This window comes from Chanos chanos, chromosome 5 (genome assembly GCF_902362185.1).
Source record: "Chanos chanos chromosome 5, fChaCha1.1, whole genome shotgun sequence".
In the NCBI taxonomy this organism is placed as follows: Eukaryota; Metazoa; Chordata; class Actinopteri; order Gonorynchiformes; family Chanidae; genus Chanos; species Chanos chanos.
Genome location: NC_044499.1, coordinates 10,930,253 through 10,943,706, shown reverse-complemented (window position 1 = coordinate 10,943,706; position 13,454 = coordinate 10,930,253). Strand labels below are relative to the sequence as shown.

Below are 13,454 nucleotides of genomic sequence, written 5' to 3'. Positions count from 1 at the left end.
TGTCTCTGTGATATAAATATGAATAACAGCAACCTACCATGGCAGTTCAGTCTTCTGTGTTTTGTGTCATGGCATACGAAGAACTTCAGTGAATGAGTTAGAAAGTTTAAAAAGAATCTCAGTGAAACCATTAGTTAAATGTTTTATCCTCGCAAAATGCTCTCTTCATCATTACCTTCATCTCAGGTGCAGTGTTAGATGGATCCACATTCTTGGGAAGGCCGCATCATGAACAAAAGCACTTTGTACGTGGGAGTACAACAGAAGATCTCGTGGGAAAATGGCTGCATTCACCCTAAATCTATTAAAGTATTCATAAAAACAGCTTTAAAAGTGAATATATGTCTCAAGATTGTCTGCAGTAACGTTCTTCAAAGTCCGCTTCAACACGGTGTTAATGTATTTGTATCATAACGAATCCAGTAAGTAAGTGGTGGTTATGAACAGGCGCTTAATTAGAAAATCTGTACTCGTAACAGGATCCTCCAGTTTATTTTGGCGCCCACTAGTGGCAGCCAATTCCTCGCGAATCTGATGTGTGTAGGTTTCTCATCAGCCACAAAGGAGGCATAAATAGACGATTTTTGTTAATCTAGTCGTATATCAAACACTACAATAGATTGGCCTGCGCTTTTTGCTCTCTTTCTCTGTTTCCTTTTTTTCTGGAAGCTGACAATTGATGACCACAATAAACACCCCATATGTATGCCAAACCCTTAATTACTGATTGGGGGGGAGGGGGTAGTAGAATACATCCCCAAAATACAATAAATGTAGCTTTTATTACCATATCTTAAAGTGTTTATTGTTGCTTATCAGATCCGGTACGCTAATGATAACTAGCTAAAAACAGCCTGCTTCAGTTTCCACTTAAATTCTTACCACAGCTTTAACTTTTGCACTGTTTGTAGAAACACTGTCTCTTTCTAAATGCACTATAAACCATGAACAAAAATTCACCGCTGTTATTACTATTTGTAAAATTAGTAGTAGAGTTATACCATCGTCCCAACAACAAACCATCAAGTCAAATGTTTGTGTGTGTTTGACTAGAACGCCTGGCAAGTTTACAGACAGTAATACCGATCGACGATATAATCGCTCATTCAGAAGGATGACGACCTGGTCGCACAACAGCCGGAATAACCGCAAGATTCTGCATTAGAGCTAAATTACTTTCTGTATGATATTGTGCGAGTAGATAACAGCATCTTATTTTTAATACTTTAGATGATCAGTTATTTAGCCTGAAATTCATCACAGCGGCAGTCCTTTTTATGTTTTACCAGTCAACAATGTGCCCAACGGTGGCTAACTAGGTGGCTGCCTGCTAATGTTGCTGACAGATTAGCTACCAGTGTTCTGCATTTCTGTAATAAGCGTATCCCTTGATGATTAAATGATTTGCTGACAAGTTTTTGTAGTTACATTTATCGCTGATCTGGCAGCATGCTTGCTGATTTTGAGTGAACTACGAAGACAGGACTGATCTCAGTAGTCGGGTGAGGTAGCGTTACTTAATCTTGCTCTGAGGGATACTGAATATTGCTCCGTTTAAATCTATGCCTTGTGCACGTATACAAGTTTAGGAGCACAGTTTAAGGACAGTAGTAGTTTGAGATTAGTGTCTTTATGCAAGTATAGGAAAGCTATGAACAGGCTCTGATGTTCCATATGAAAGTAGTTAGTAACTATAGCTAAGTTGATTTGGCTAACTCCAGAAGTGTCCTGGCTAATTCATTTGAAGACTCGGCTGCTGGAAAGTTAACCCTGTGTTGACTGCCCACTCAAGCAGCTGTCGTTGTTAGATCCATCTTAAATTTCACCGATCAGAAGTTCTGCTGATCGCCAGGTTCTAAATACAGTTTGGTGCCAAATATTATTTTCAACTCAATTTCCATTTTCATGGACCTAAATTTTTATTCGGATCTGTCGGCCGGGACTGAACAGCCGGTCGATTCAGAGTTCCTGGATTCCCAGCCCTACAACGGATATGATTCCGGTAATAAGGTGAGCTTAGTCCCTTGTACTTGAAACTTACTCACAGACAATTTTGAAGGGTTTGTTGGCAGTAACCAGTTTAATCCTCGGGAGTATACTAAACTATTTTGAACATGTTAAAGTTCATATGTCTTTAACTAGGCCTTTTAGATTCTGCTTTGCTTGACATTATTTTTAGAGAGCACGTTGGGAACTTCTTTTCAAAATTTGGGAAAAATCTTTTCGAATTTCTCCGTTCTTACTCTGGAAACAGTTGCATTGTTGTGAATGTATAAGAGTGGTGCTTCCTTGGTAAGGTCTGAAAAATGTTTTTGTGTGCGCGAATATGTATTTGGAGTTTCCTCATACTGATGAACAGATACATATTTACTGTGCTCTCTTTTTGCCAGTTCCCAGGAGGCAGTGAAACCTACCTGACAATTAGCGGGCCCAGCCATCCTTTTCTTTCCTCTGAGGTATCTCTCATTTACACGTTACTGTCCAGATATTCAATCTTGTCTTTTCTACATTACTCTGACCTATTCCCATGTCACGCTGTAATAGTGGAATGGAATGGAATGAACTAGTTACACTGTTCATGACTAGTATGCAACACAGTTTCAGCCGTTTGGTTAGGCAGTACACTGTAAATTTCATAATGAGTGTGTACTACTTTGAAATTACAACATACAAAGAGTTTCTCAATAGCCTTTGATCTACAGTCTTTCTTTTGTGTGCTGATATTTGCCAACACACTCCCTCTCCTTTTCGTGAGATACTGTACACTCTTTTGTGAGCTACTGTGAATGTACTGTGCACTGTACACTCAAGCGTCCCGTTGAAATAAGAAACACGAACATTTAATTCCATGTTGAAAAGATTTTGATGTATAATGAAACAAACATGCTCATTTTTAAGAAACAGAGTGATGCTTCAGATGAGTCCTCTTCAGGCATATAATAATATAGCTAGACACTTGCCCCGGGTTAGTTTATGATGCTTGAATATTTATCTTCTCCATCAACCTTCTGTTTCATCTCTACAGCAGACCTTCCATACCCCAAGTCTGGGCGATGAAGAGTTTGAGATTCCACCCATTTCCTTGGATCCTGACTCAGCCCTCAGCATTGAGGATGTTGAGGCCCACTTTGGAGAGTTAGCAGAGGGGTCTGGAAATGTTGGGGGACATGTGGGCACAAGCAACCTCGCCAGGAACGCTGTTGTGGGAGCAAATGACCCCTCTTTTGCTTCCACATTTGTGAACCCATCATCCCAGGGTCTGGATCATCTGACCTTGGGAATGATGAACCAGCCAGGAGGGGGTGCTCTTTTGGGCTCGGCTTTAGGCGTGGTGAGTAGTTTACTCATTTTTATTGTGATTAGTTATTCTCAAATTCTGAGTATGTTTAAAAAAAACTGATCTGTCGCATTCTGTGTTGACAGGATCTGGGCCACGCTGTGGGCTCCCATTTCAGCAGCTCTTCTCCTGTAACAATTGACGTCCCATTGAATGACATAAACCACGGCCTATTGGGACACAGTCAGCTCACAACCATTGACCAATCGGAGTTAAATGCGCAGCTAGGGCTTGGCCTTGGAGGTGGGACTGCCTTATCTCGTTCAAAGTCTCCTGACCAACCACTGTCAGCCACTCCTTCTCCTGCCGAGTCTCTCCAGGATGAAGATATGGAGGACTTCAGACAGGTAAAATTCGCATACGTTTGTCCCTCTGTTATTCAGCTGTGCAAAAGCTTGAGCTAAAGTGGTAAATTCATCACTTTTTTTTAACCCCGGTCTTGTTCTCTCTTTTCTGTCAGAAGACTATGCTGGTAGACTCTCCTGTCTCTCTCTCTGCTTCTCCCATCGTTGTCTCCCACATCCCCAACGTGACGGGCTCCACCCTGGCTCCATCCACCTCCAATAGCCCTGCCACAGTCAGAAGAGTGGGTGGCAAGCCTACCATCGAGGCTATGAGCACGGCAGGTACCGCAGCAGCGGCACTGGGGTCAAAGAAAGGGAAGAAGAAGAAGGACCCCAATGAGCCTCAGAAGCCAGTTTCTGCTTATGCGCTGTTCTTCAGGGACACTCAGGCAGCTATTAAGGGCCAAAACCCCAACGCAACCTTTGGGGAGGTGTCCAAAATAGTGGCCTCCATGTGGGACAGTCTTGGGGAGGAGCAAAAACAGGTACACATGAACACACAGTCCCTGGTCCGCATCCTCTCTGATTTTTATTTTGTTTCATTACTTTTATTTATTTATTTATTTATTTATTTATAAAAAAAAAAAAAAAAAAAAAAAATTAATATTGGAAATCACATTGATGGTGGACTGTATTTACAAATAAGGCATGCCATAATCATTATGATAAACTTAATTGAAATTTTTACATCCATACAAATTGTGTTTTGGAAAATGATGAATATGAAGTCTGTCAAGCATACAATATATATATATATATATTTTTTGTTCTGCTTGCAGGTTTATAAGAGGAAAACAGAAGCAGCAAAGAAGGATTATTTGAAAGCACTGGCAGCTTACAGAGCAAACCAGCTTTCAAAAGTGAGTCTCACGCAGTCACGTTTTACCCCCGTCCCTCTCTGGCCTCCTGTTTTGGAGCGTCATTATCAGTAAATAAATAGATTTGAGTGAAAAATCTTCAACCAGCTGAGAAGCAGAGAGTGCTTGGAAGCTGTTGGTATTGTAATGTGTTTTTGCACCTACAGCCGTATTGCTCTATAAAGTTCACGCTTTGAGGACTGGTAATGTCCCTAGTGTGTCTGTTCCTTCAGTTCTTTTAATCAGACTTTTAAACAGTGCTTACATGTAACCGTGTAGAAAATAAGTGGTGTTCTTTTTTTGTGTGTGTGTTCTATTTTCAGCCTTCTGTTGAGGTGATAGACGCTGCTCCATCCACCCCTCCGTCAGCCCCCATGCCCGCGCCGGCCCCTCCCGTCCCGTCTGTCCGTCCCGTGCGACTCGCCCACAACCCCGACCAGAACACCATCACCAACATCTGTGCATCTAACATCATCCTGGACATACCCCAGGTCACCACTCGCTCTCGCACAGGCTCTCTGCCTCCAGCCCCCGTCTCCAACCCCGCCCCTGCTCCCACCGTCACCAAAATCATCATCTCCAAACAGATGCTCCAGGCCGGCGCACAGCTACACCAAATCCCCACCTCCATGGTGACGGTGATCCCAGCTGGCATTCGCGCATTGCAGCCCACCGCCGGCGCTCCTCTCTCAGCGGCGGGAGCAGCCGGTGCCCGCCAACCCCCGCCGCTCCAGCAAATGCTGAACACCCCTCCTCCCCCGCGTCTCCAGCAGATGGTACATTCCCCTGCCCCACCTCCTCTTCAGGCTAAACCACGTGGAGGGGTAGGAGCTCCTGTGTCAGTCACAGCCACACCACCCCCTCCTCTTCAAATCAAGATCATACCAGCCTCTGCACAGTCAGACATGACCACACCCATTATTGTTACATCAGCAACAGATGGCAGCATAACGGGCTCCTCATCAGCCTTGGATGTTGCTGCGGCAGCACACTCAGCCCCAAGTGGGATGCAGTCCACCAGTGTAGTGGCCAGTCCAAAACAGGAGGCAGGGACGGAAGTCATTGCCTCTGGAGAGGTACGCTGCTTTGCAAAAACAGAGTGAAGCACCAAAAACAGAAACTGAAAAGTGTTAGAAACAACATACTGTCTGAAATCTCCAAGGGATAGTCTGAAAGTTGCTCACGATTTTTTTTTTTTTGTGTCAGATGCTGAAAATATTCAGGACACACACAGACTTAAAAATGTGTTATAAAACACATTAAAAATGTGCTGCAACAGGTTTTCTAACCCCCTTTTTCTCTTTCCTTTCCTTTCTGTTTTGGCCTTTCTTTTAGATGGAGGTGGAGTTAAACGTAGCCCCGGCGTCGGCCGAGTCCTCGGCTGCCTCTCCCAACCTGTGTGTGCGAGCAGGGTGCACCAACCCTGCTGTGGAGAGCCGGGACTGGGACAAAGAATACTGCAGCAATGAGTGTGTGGCCACACATTGCAGGTGTGTATGGGTGTGGGTGTGCACATTCCTCTGAATCCTAGTACATCTATACATACGGTCTTCATTAATACATTAATGCGTTAATCTACATTTCTTATCATTTCTGATATCTGTTGGGAGAGAGAGAAAAAACCCCCCAAAAAAACGGTCAAGCATGCTTTTACTAGATTAATAGTGTCAGCATGGCTGATGTCATTCCTAATTCTTTCCCCATAGGGACATTTTCATGGCCTGGTGCTCAATCAAGAGCCAGAACTCCACAACTGTGAAGTAAAGGAGGGATGACATCTATAGAGGAGAACAGTGAAATGAGTTCAGGACAAAGGAGTACTGAAGATGAGATTCACGGAGAAGAAGGAATGAGACTGAGAGAAAAGGACTGAACAGGGGGAGAGGATGAATATAAAGGAGGGGGGAAAAATTGGACACCACAATTCAACAAATACGAAAAATGTGTTATAAGTTTATTACCGACTGGCCTTAAGCCACCCTAGTCATTCATGTCAGTGATGAGACACACTGAGTCAATGGTCTGGATGGGTTCTGTTTGGACATTGTTGAATTGATTGAAGAGTTATATGAAAAATGGCCACTAGGGGGCAGAGTTTTCCAATGGGAGGATGACCAGTAATCATGTTAAACAGCTCAACGGGCTGATTCCAGCAACCAATGTGGGAAAAAAAAAAACGAAGCAGCACTGACTGTGATTTTTATGTTCTGTTATAATGATGGTATATTATATATTTCTATCATGTTTGATCAACACCAGCTGCTGATACAGTAATACAGTGCCTTTCTTTCACTATGTCACTGAACATCCCACGTCACTGCTCATTAGCAGGTTTTAATGTGGCCTTTGTCGGGGCTTCCTGCTCTGATGTGAGATGTGTGCTTCAGCTGTGTTTCCGTGCGTATCCACTCTTGTCATGTATTTACCTGTAACACAACTCAACGCGTCATCGTATGCCAGTGGTAAAGAGACCTTGCCAAAAAGATCTGAGGCGCTTTGAAACCATGTCCAATATGACGTTATAGCTGTTACGTGAAGCATGCCGCCAAATAGTGTTCCCGCTTTTGGACGTCTGACTGTGCTTTTATTTCTGTGATTATGGTTTGCATGGGTACATCTGGCAAAGCCTGAGAACGACGAGCGTTTATTTCAAGTGCAGAAATGCACCTTTTTCCTCTTTTTATGTAGACGAGATAGTACTTTGTAGTGGATTATGATCAGTATGCATTTGATATAATAATGTGAGCATACTGAGACTCTGTGTCATGAATAAGTTAAATGGTCTGTGCTTTTTTTTTTTTTTTGGTCTAGTTCCCTTAGTTGAAGTGTAATGATTTTCAGTGGTTTATTTACTTTTTAGTTTTGAAACGAAATGACCTACTTTTGTATATGTAGAGTGAATAAACGACCGTAGAAGTTATTTTGACAAAGTGTTCGTTTTTTGGAAATACCATATTGGACCGTTCATAAACCTAAAAATGTGCGTGAAATGGTGCCAATAATACAAGTTGTGAAAAAGGATATATGATTACATGAGCCACCTTTTCCTAATAAGCGGCACACGCAAAAAGTTATCTGCAGTCCAGGATGCTTGTTTCAAAAGCAAACGGTTATATTTTTCTGGAACCGTTTCGGTTCATTCACACCCTTTCAGGGCAAGACAAACGAAATCAGTGCAGAGAGCGTTTTGGGAAGCGCCTCAGCTGCAGTGGAACATGGTTGGCAGTGCTATATCAATAAAGTGAAAAGCGTGGTTCGTTCTAAATGTATTGGGCAGTATAAGTATTGAGAGACCTCCGTGTGAGCCTTGGTACAGAGCATGTACGTCCTGCGTGAGCGGCTTTTACAGGCTTGCTCCTTGGCTCCACATGACAAAGTGACCGGTAAAAAAAAAGACATCTTACCACTTACTGCACTATTATGGAGCACACAGGTTATCAGAGAACTGCATAACAGTAAGGATATCTTCTTATAAATATTCAAAGAGAAAATTTAAAAAAGGGCGATTTCCATGAACTCTTTTGTCTAAAACTCTACACTTTATATTTAACATAGGATATTGTCTTTGAAATGTTGAAATTAGGTCGGTGGTTTTAATGCTTACTGGGTGTGAATTGTGATGCACAGCGGTGTTAACGGTATTGGCAGTCTCCTGCAGGCTCGAGGTCAGTGATAAACAAGACTGTCAATGTGTAAGCGGCTGACTGTGTGATATTTCTGTTATGTTGTTATGCTTATTTGATATGACCGCTTACAGCGACACTAACTGGACATTGGACCTTCCCCAGTGTCTAAATCCATGTACGTTCGAAAAGGAAACTTGGCAATAACAGGAGTGATTTTTTTACTCTTTCTTTCACTATAATATAAACATAGTAACAAAAAGTTATCAACAAAAGAACTACTGTATAAAATATTGATCAAAGAGTGGTCATAATTGTTAGATTCTGCATGATATATGTTCAGAATTCAAATATAAATTGAAAAAATGTAACAACTCAAGGAAAAAAATACAAACCACAATGTCAGAAGAAGACTTATACCATTTAATTAAATTATAAAAATGTAAAAAGCATTCAGCCGCCTCTCTGAATGCTGTATCACCACTGTGTTTATTTGGGGAGCTATAGGGAATTAGTGGTCTCAGACTGTAATGGAGAACACGCTATTTAAATAAGGGAAAAGAAGATTTTTCTTTATCCCGATCATCACATTTTCCATATCATCGGTGAAAAAACAACGATTGTTATCATCTTATGGAGGCCACAATTATAAAAAAAGGTGATTAAAAAGAAATAGAAGGTAACTGCTCTTCCACAAATGAAACAATAGAAAAGCATGGATGGACTATGAAAATGAGCTGGCAACCATTGGCACAAAAAAGACTAAATCATTTTGGTTAATAAATATTGCACTTTTGCGTGGAGAACATTTTATATCGTACATCTGTGCATTTCGTTCCACTCTGTTTTTTGTTGCTTTTTTTTTTTTAGTGATGTGACTGTGACCCTAAAAACAAAAATAGTTTTAAACAGTTTTAAAATCTTGTGTTAGGGCATAATATCACCAGCTGCTTATCAAGGTCACACTGCTTGGTGGGTTTGCAAGGTATAGGCCAAATCCCAGACAAACGGGTTCGGTTAGCTTAGCATAGAATTTATATAACTGAGAATACCTTTTTCCCACCTCTGAGAAAGTTATGGTGCCTTTAGCAAAATTCACGTCCACAGAGACGCGGTTGTATTTCACGGTATTTCTCACGTCCCTTATTACATTCTTGTGATAGGCAGACAGATCACCTTTACTGGTGCGCGTAAGACTCCAGGACTCTTCATTATTCCCAAAGGTTGTTTCATCTTTTCCCTTCCGTTTGATGCTCATGTAAGACACAGCAACGTCCCAGTAGCCCTCAACCTCCACCTCCCAGATGTGATGCCCGGAGGAAAAACACGGGGTGGTCAGAATCTGGGGGGCTGTGTCAAAACGGGAGGGGTTGTCGACTACCTGCAGTCGGCTCTTTGCCCGGGTCACAGACATAAGGTCACGAGACACCATGAGAAAAGAGCTGGCTGAGTCTCTGTCCATGCGAATTCCTATGTCTGAAGAACACAAAGAGATGGGCAACACTATGAGGAACCCTCAATGTTTTCTCTTTTTTCTTTTCTTTTTTTTTCCTTTTAATTGAGTCATGTTTTGGACTCATGTTTGGTAAGCGTTACATTTTGTCAGCAAAAAAATTTTTTTTTTGGCAGAGATTATCTGGGTTGCCTTCTTAAAATGTAATCCTCATTTGTATGAAAGAAAAGAAATGCACAAAGGTGTATTTACAATTTCAGTTACATGAAAAAATAGTCGAGATGATATATGGAGTGTTAATCTGCCATGCATCACATATGCGTGTAGGGTCAGCTGCCCAGAGAGTGACTTTTACAGAGGCTGCTTTAGGGGAACATGAGTGGTGGTGTGGACATATCACTGATTTAATAAAGCACAGCTCACAGTGCCTTTTTCTGACTGTGTGTCTCTTTTGGCTTCACAGGGTTTTGGGCACCTTTGCTGCCTGTAGTCAAATTTAGCTTTTTAATCATGCACACTTATATGTATACACACTTATAATGCTAAAAAAAATTAAAAAGAAAAAAAAATCAAAGAAAGATCTATAAGTTATTGTGCCGTACCAGACGTAGCACTGTCTTGGACTCGATCATTGTGTGTCTCCTTGGATCCCTGACGTTGCTTGAAACCTTCCTGGTCTAAAAAGAAAGTGCATCAAAATACCATATTAACACTATGCTTTAGACCTCAGATTGCACTCTGTAAAACTACAAAACAGTTATCACCATATTCCAAACCTATTTTTGCAAAAAAAACCCTCTTACATGTAACATTTGAAAACAAACAAACAAACAGACGAACAAACAAAAAACCAAGCAAATAATAGTAATATATTCCGATATTTCAGAATGCACAGCAATCTCTGAGCAAATACTGTATGTTCACTTCGTAAAGTACAACTTAAAATGTTTGTGGTGACTGAGTGTGTCTCTGGCCTCCTGAGATGATTTGAAATTTCTTAGATCTACAACCAAAAATTGTGTTTTTAAAAACATATTATGACTTCTACATTCCACACATAATCTAGGCAGAGAACTTTGCTATATTTTACTGCGAAACCATTTTCAAAAAATGTACCATGTCATATTCTTTTTAATCAAACCTCACTTGTAATAATACATTAGCCTACATTTTTTACATTTATAATTTACTTAATCCCTCTCTCTCTCTCTCTCTCTCCTCTCTCTCTCTCCTTGCCATATACACAGATGATGGTTACCTCGCTTACCATCCATATACACATAGAGGTTGTGTAATTGTGTTTGTTGGCTCTGCACTGTTTTAGACAGTTCATCATTCTGCGAGGGGGCACCAAGGACTAGATGGATACAAAAATATAACAGATAACATGAAGATAAAATTTTCTGACCAAAATAAACCCTCACAGATACAGAAATGCAACAACACTTGACTGTTGACATATTATATTATAGATAATTTTCGATAAAGAGCATAAACATGAAACGGTGGAAGTTTCAAAATATGTCACACACACACACACACCTACCATGAAAACACATGGCCAGCCAGAGTATCACAAATGTTCCTACTAATACGTTAAAGTAGAAATCAGTTTCTGATTCGATGCTGTGGTTTCTGGACTGCTTTGAGTTCTTCCTCTTTAACTTCAGGTAAACACACACACACACACACACACACACACACACACACACACACATAAACAACAACCAAGAGAAACAAAAAGAAGAAAAGGGTCCATGACTTGTAAAATTCATATGTATCTCAGAATCTCAGTGTTGGGGAAACATGTAAATACGAGTTTTGTTCCCTAAAATAATTTATGCGGAATGACATCATGGAAAAAGTCATCATTGGCACGTTAATGCTCTTTTCCTGACTGTTGTGAAGAAGTGTGCTTGACGTGTAGATTCCATATAGTTCATGATTATATTTGTGTGTGTTGTTTGCACTTACAAAATTGACAATGTCATCTCTGAGCCTCTTGATTATTTTTAGCGAATCCTGAAGATTTCTTTCAAGTTTGAAAAAATGGCTGTCCATACGTTCCTGAGAAGAAAATTTAAACTTTGCTCAAAATAAAATCATGTGAACTTTCACAAGAATTAAAAAGCAGTGTTTTACAGAGCTAAGGATTATTTCCTGAAGGTTAGACAAACCAGGAGCAGATACTCCCTTCCCTTTTGAACAAGTCACGGTTAGTGTACTGAATTTTTTTTTATTAAAATATACCGATTTAAGTAAATATTACTCTTGTAATTTACCTGTTATAATATTATAAGAGGGAATGACAAGTGTACCTTGAGTTTTCTTTCCAGGGTGTGGGAAGCTTCAGCAATGTGATCATACTGGTTCTTTTCACTTTCACACACATGGCACGTGTATGTCCTGGTCCGACGACAGAGGACTTTCAGTATCGGTTCTTTGTGTTTAGAACATTTCATATGATCCAGATTTTCCTGAAGCTTGACCAGCCTGTGCCCCTTAAGCACTGGACGCTCCTGGTGTAGACGCACATGCCCTTCACACAGCGAGGCCTCACACTTTAGGCATGTTCTCACTGCCTTTCTCTGGCTCTCTTCCAGTGTCTCAGGACACAAATCACAAAGGACCTCAGCAGCTTGGTAGTCCTTTAATAGAATAAATGACACAGCACCAAACTTTAGAGTCTGTTTCTCTTCCTTCTATAGCGGCACCCAAATGACGTCATCTATTCGCTATTATCATATGAACCACTGAGGCTTCCCGCATGTGAGGCTTTCCTTAAGTGTTTGCACAACATATAAAACAGTAAGGACATTCAGCACACTCTGCAGGAAGACGTGCTGTGATAAAGTCTTCCCATCAAAGACAATGATCTTTAAAAGGCAGATCAAATTTTATCTAAAAAGTCAATATTTTAGAGCTGACCATTCCTTTGAATACGTGAGAAACCCAGCTATATGCAGGAGAGGGCAAAATAAGAAGAGACAAGCTAACTAGCAAAATATCAAACTCTATAGCAGTCTGTGGCAGTAAAAAAAAAACCCCATGAAGAACAGGCAGAACATCTGTCAGTCTGACATCTCTTTAACCATCGGGGGAAACTGCAGGTGATGCTAAAGATGTCATGTATATGGATGTACATTATGCCATGACTGAGCAAGAAACATGTAGGGAATAACAAATTCATAGATCATACAAACCTCGAGGGCGTTTCTGACGTCCACTGAAATGTCGCTTAATACGTAGCACTTGCTGACTAAAATCTTAGGACCAAATGAGTCTCTGCAGTTTGGGCAGCTGAACCGTTGACCGACCGGTCCATGCCGTAGCATGCCCTCCAAACACTCCAAACAGAGGCTGTGCCCGCAGGGGAGCTGGTGTGGATCTCTAAATATGTCTTGGCACACTGGGCACGTCAGCAAATCCTCGATTTGTGTTGGGTTTGTTTCTGTAATGTTCAGAATTCCTGCCATTTCGTACCTTCCTTGGTCCTGTTCAGTGCCTTACAGTAGTCTGAGATCTGAAGACTGAAGATGACAGCATCTCTAGCTCAGGGAAAAGCAGCTTGACATGCTTCCTTGAACTCCCATCTGCTGTAAACAGTAGAGTTTACCAGAAATCACAAATGCCGGAGACACAGGTGTTGTTACCGCACCTTCGGCATTCTTATCCACTCTCAACGCATGTCTGTGCCCTCTGTGTTTTCTAATGTATGAAAAGCAAAAGCGAAACCTTATTCTACCATCGTTCCTGTTTGAAGGTGTGGCTAACAAAGGGGGATAGTTATGCTTTCTGAAATGAGAAACTGAGCAAAACAAAACTTTGAAAAGAAATTTT

The 13,454-nt window shown here is 41.2% G+C and overlaps 2 protein-coding genes across 2 annotated transcripts; one reads left to right on the top strand and one right to left on the bottom strand.

Moving 5' to 3' along the window:
- Positions 1 to 1,905: 1,905 nt before the first annotated feature.
- Positions 1,906 to 6,302, top strand: tox4a (TOX high mobility group box family member 4 a). The gene is made up of 10 exons (XM_030773794.1): positions 1,906 to 2,010; positions 2,391 to 2,456; positions 3,026 to 3,331; positions 3,424 to 3,684; positions 3,801 to 4,166; positions 4,461 to 4,541; positions 4,862 to 5,134; positions 5,207 to 5,596; positions 5,880 to 6,028; positions 6,245 to 6,302. Exons 1-10 carry the CDS (start codon positions 1,906 to 1,908, stop codon positions 6,300 to 6,302), a joined length of 2,055 nt encoding a protein of 684 aa, XP_030629654.1.
- A 2,799-nt stretch (positions 6,303 to 9,101) lies between these two features.
- LOC115812142 (ret finger protein-like 4A-like protein 1) lies at positions 9,102 to 13,090 on the bottom strand. Its single transcript, XM_030774629.1, has 3 exons — positions 12,814 to 13,090; positions 10,882 to 10,971; positions 9,102 to 9,637 (listed from the first exon to the last, which is right to left on the bottom strand). Exons 1-3 carry the CDS (start codon positions 13,088 to 13,090, stop codon positions 9,102 to 9,104), a joined length of 903 nt encoding a protein of 300 aa, XP_030630489.1.
- Positions 13,091 to 13,454: the final 364 nt, after the last annotated feature.

Bases quoted from the DNA above. Each gene is read 5' to 3' on its own strand.
- tox4a (XM_030773794.1), top strand. From the start codon at position 1,906: ATGGACCTAAATTTTTATTCGGATCTGTCGGCCGGGACTGAACAGCCG. The intron at 3,332-3,423 runs GTGAGTAGTTTA...CTGTGTTGACAG, and splicing joins TGGGCTCGGCTTTAGGCGTG to GATCTGGGCCACGCTGTGGG. The intron at 5,135-5,206 runs GCCGGCGCACAG...CGCGCATTGCAG, and splicing joins TCTCCAAACAGATGCTCCAG to CCCACCGCCGGCGCTCCTCT.
- LOC115812142 (XM_030774629.1), bottom strand. From the start codon at position 13,090: ATGGCAGGAATTCTGAACATTACAGAAACAAACCCAACACAAATCGAG. The intron at 10,972-12,813 runs GTATGATCTATG...GTATCCATCTAG, and splicing joins CAGAAACGCCCTCGAGGTTT to TCCTTGGTGCCCCCTCGCAG. The intron at 9,638-10,881 runs GTAAGCGAGGTA...TGTGTTCTTCAG, and splicing joins CCTCTATGTGTATATGGATG to ACATAGGAATTCGCATGGAC.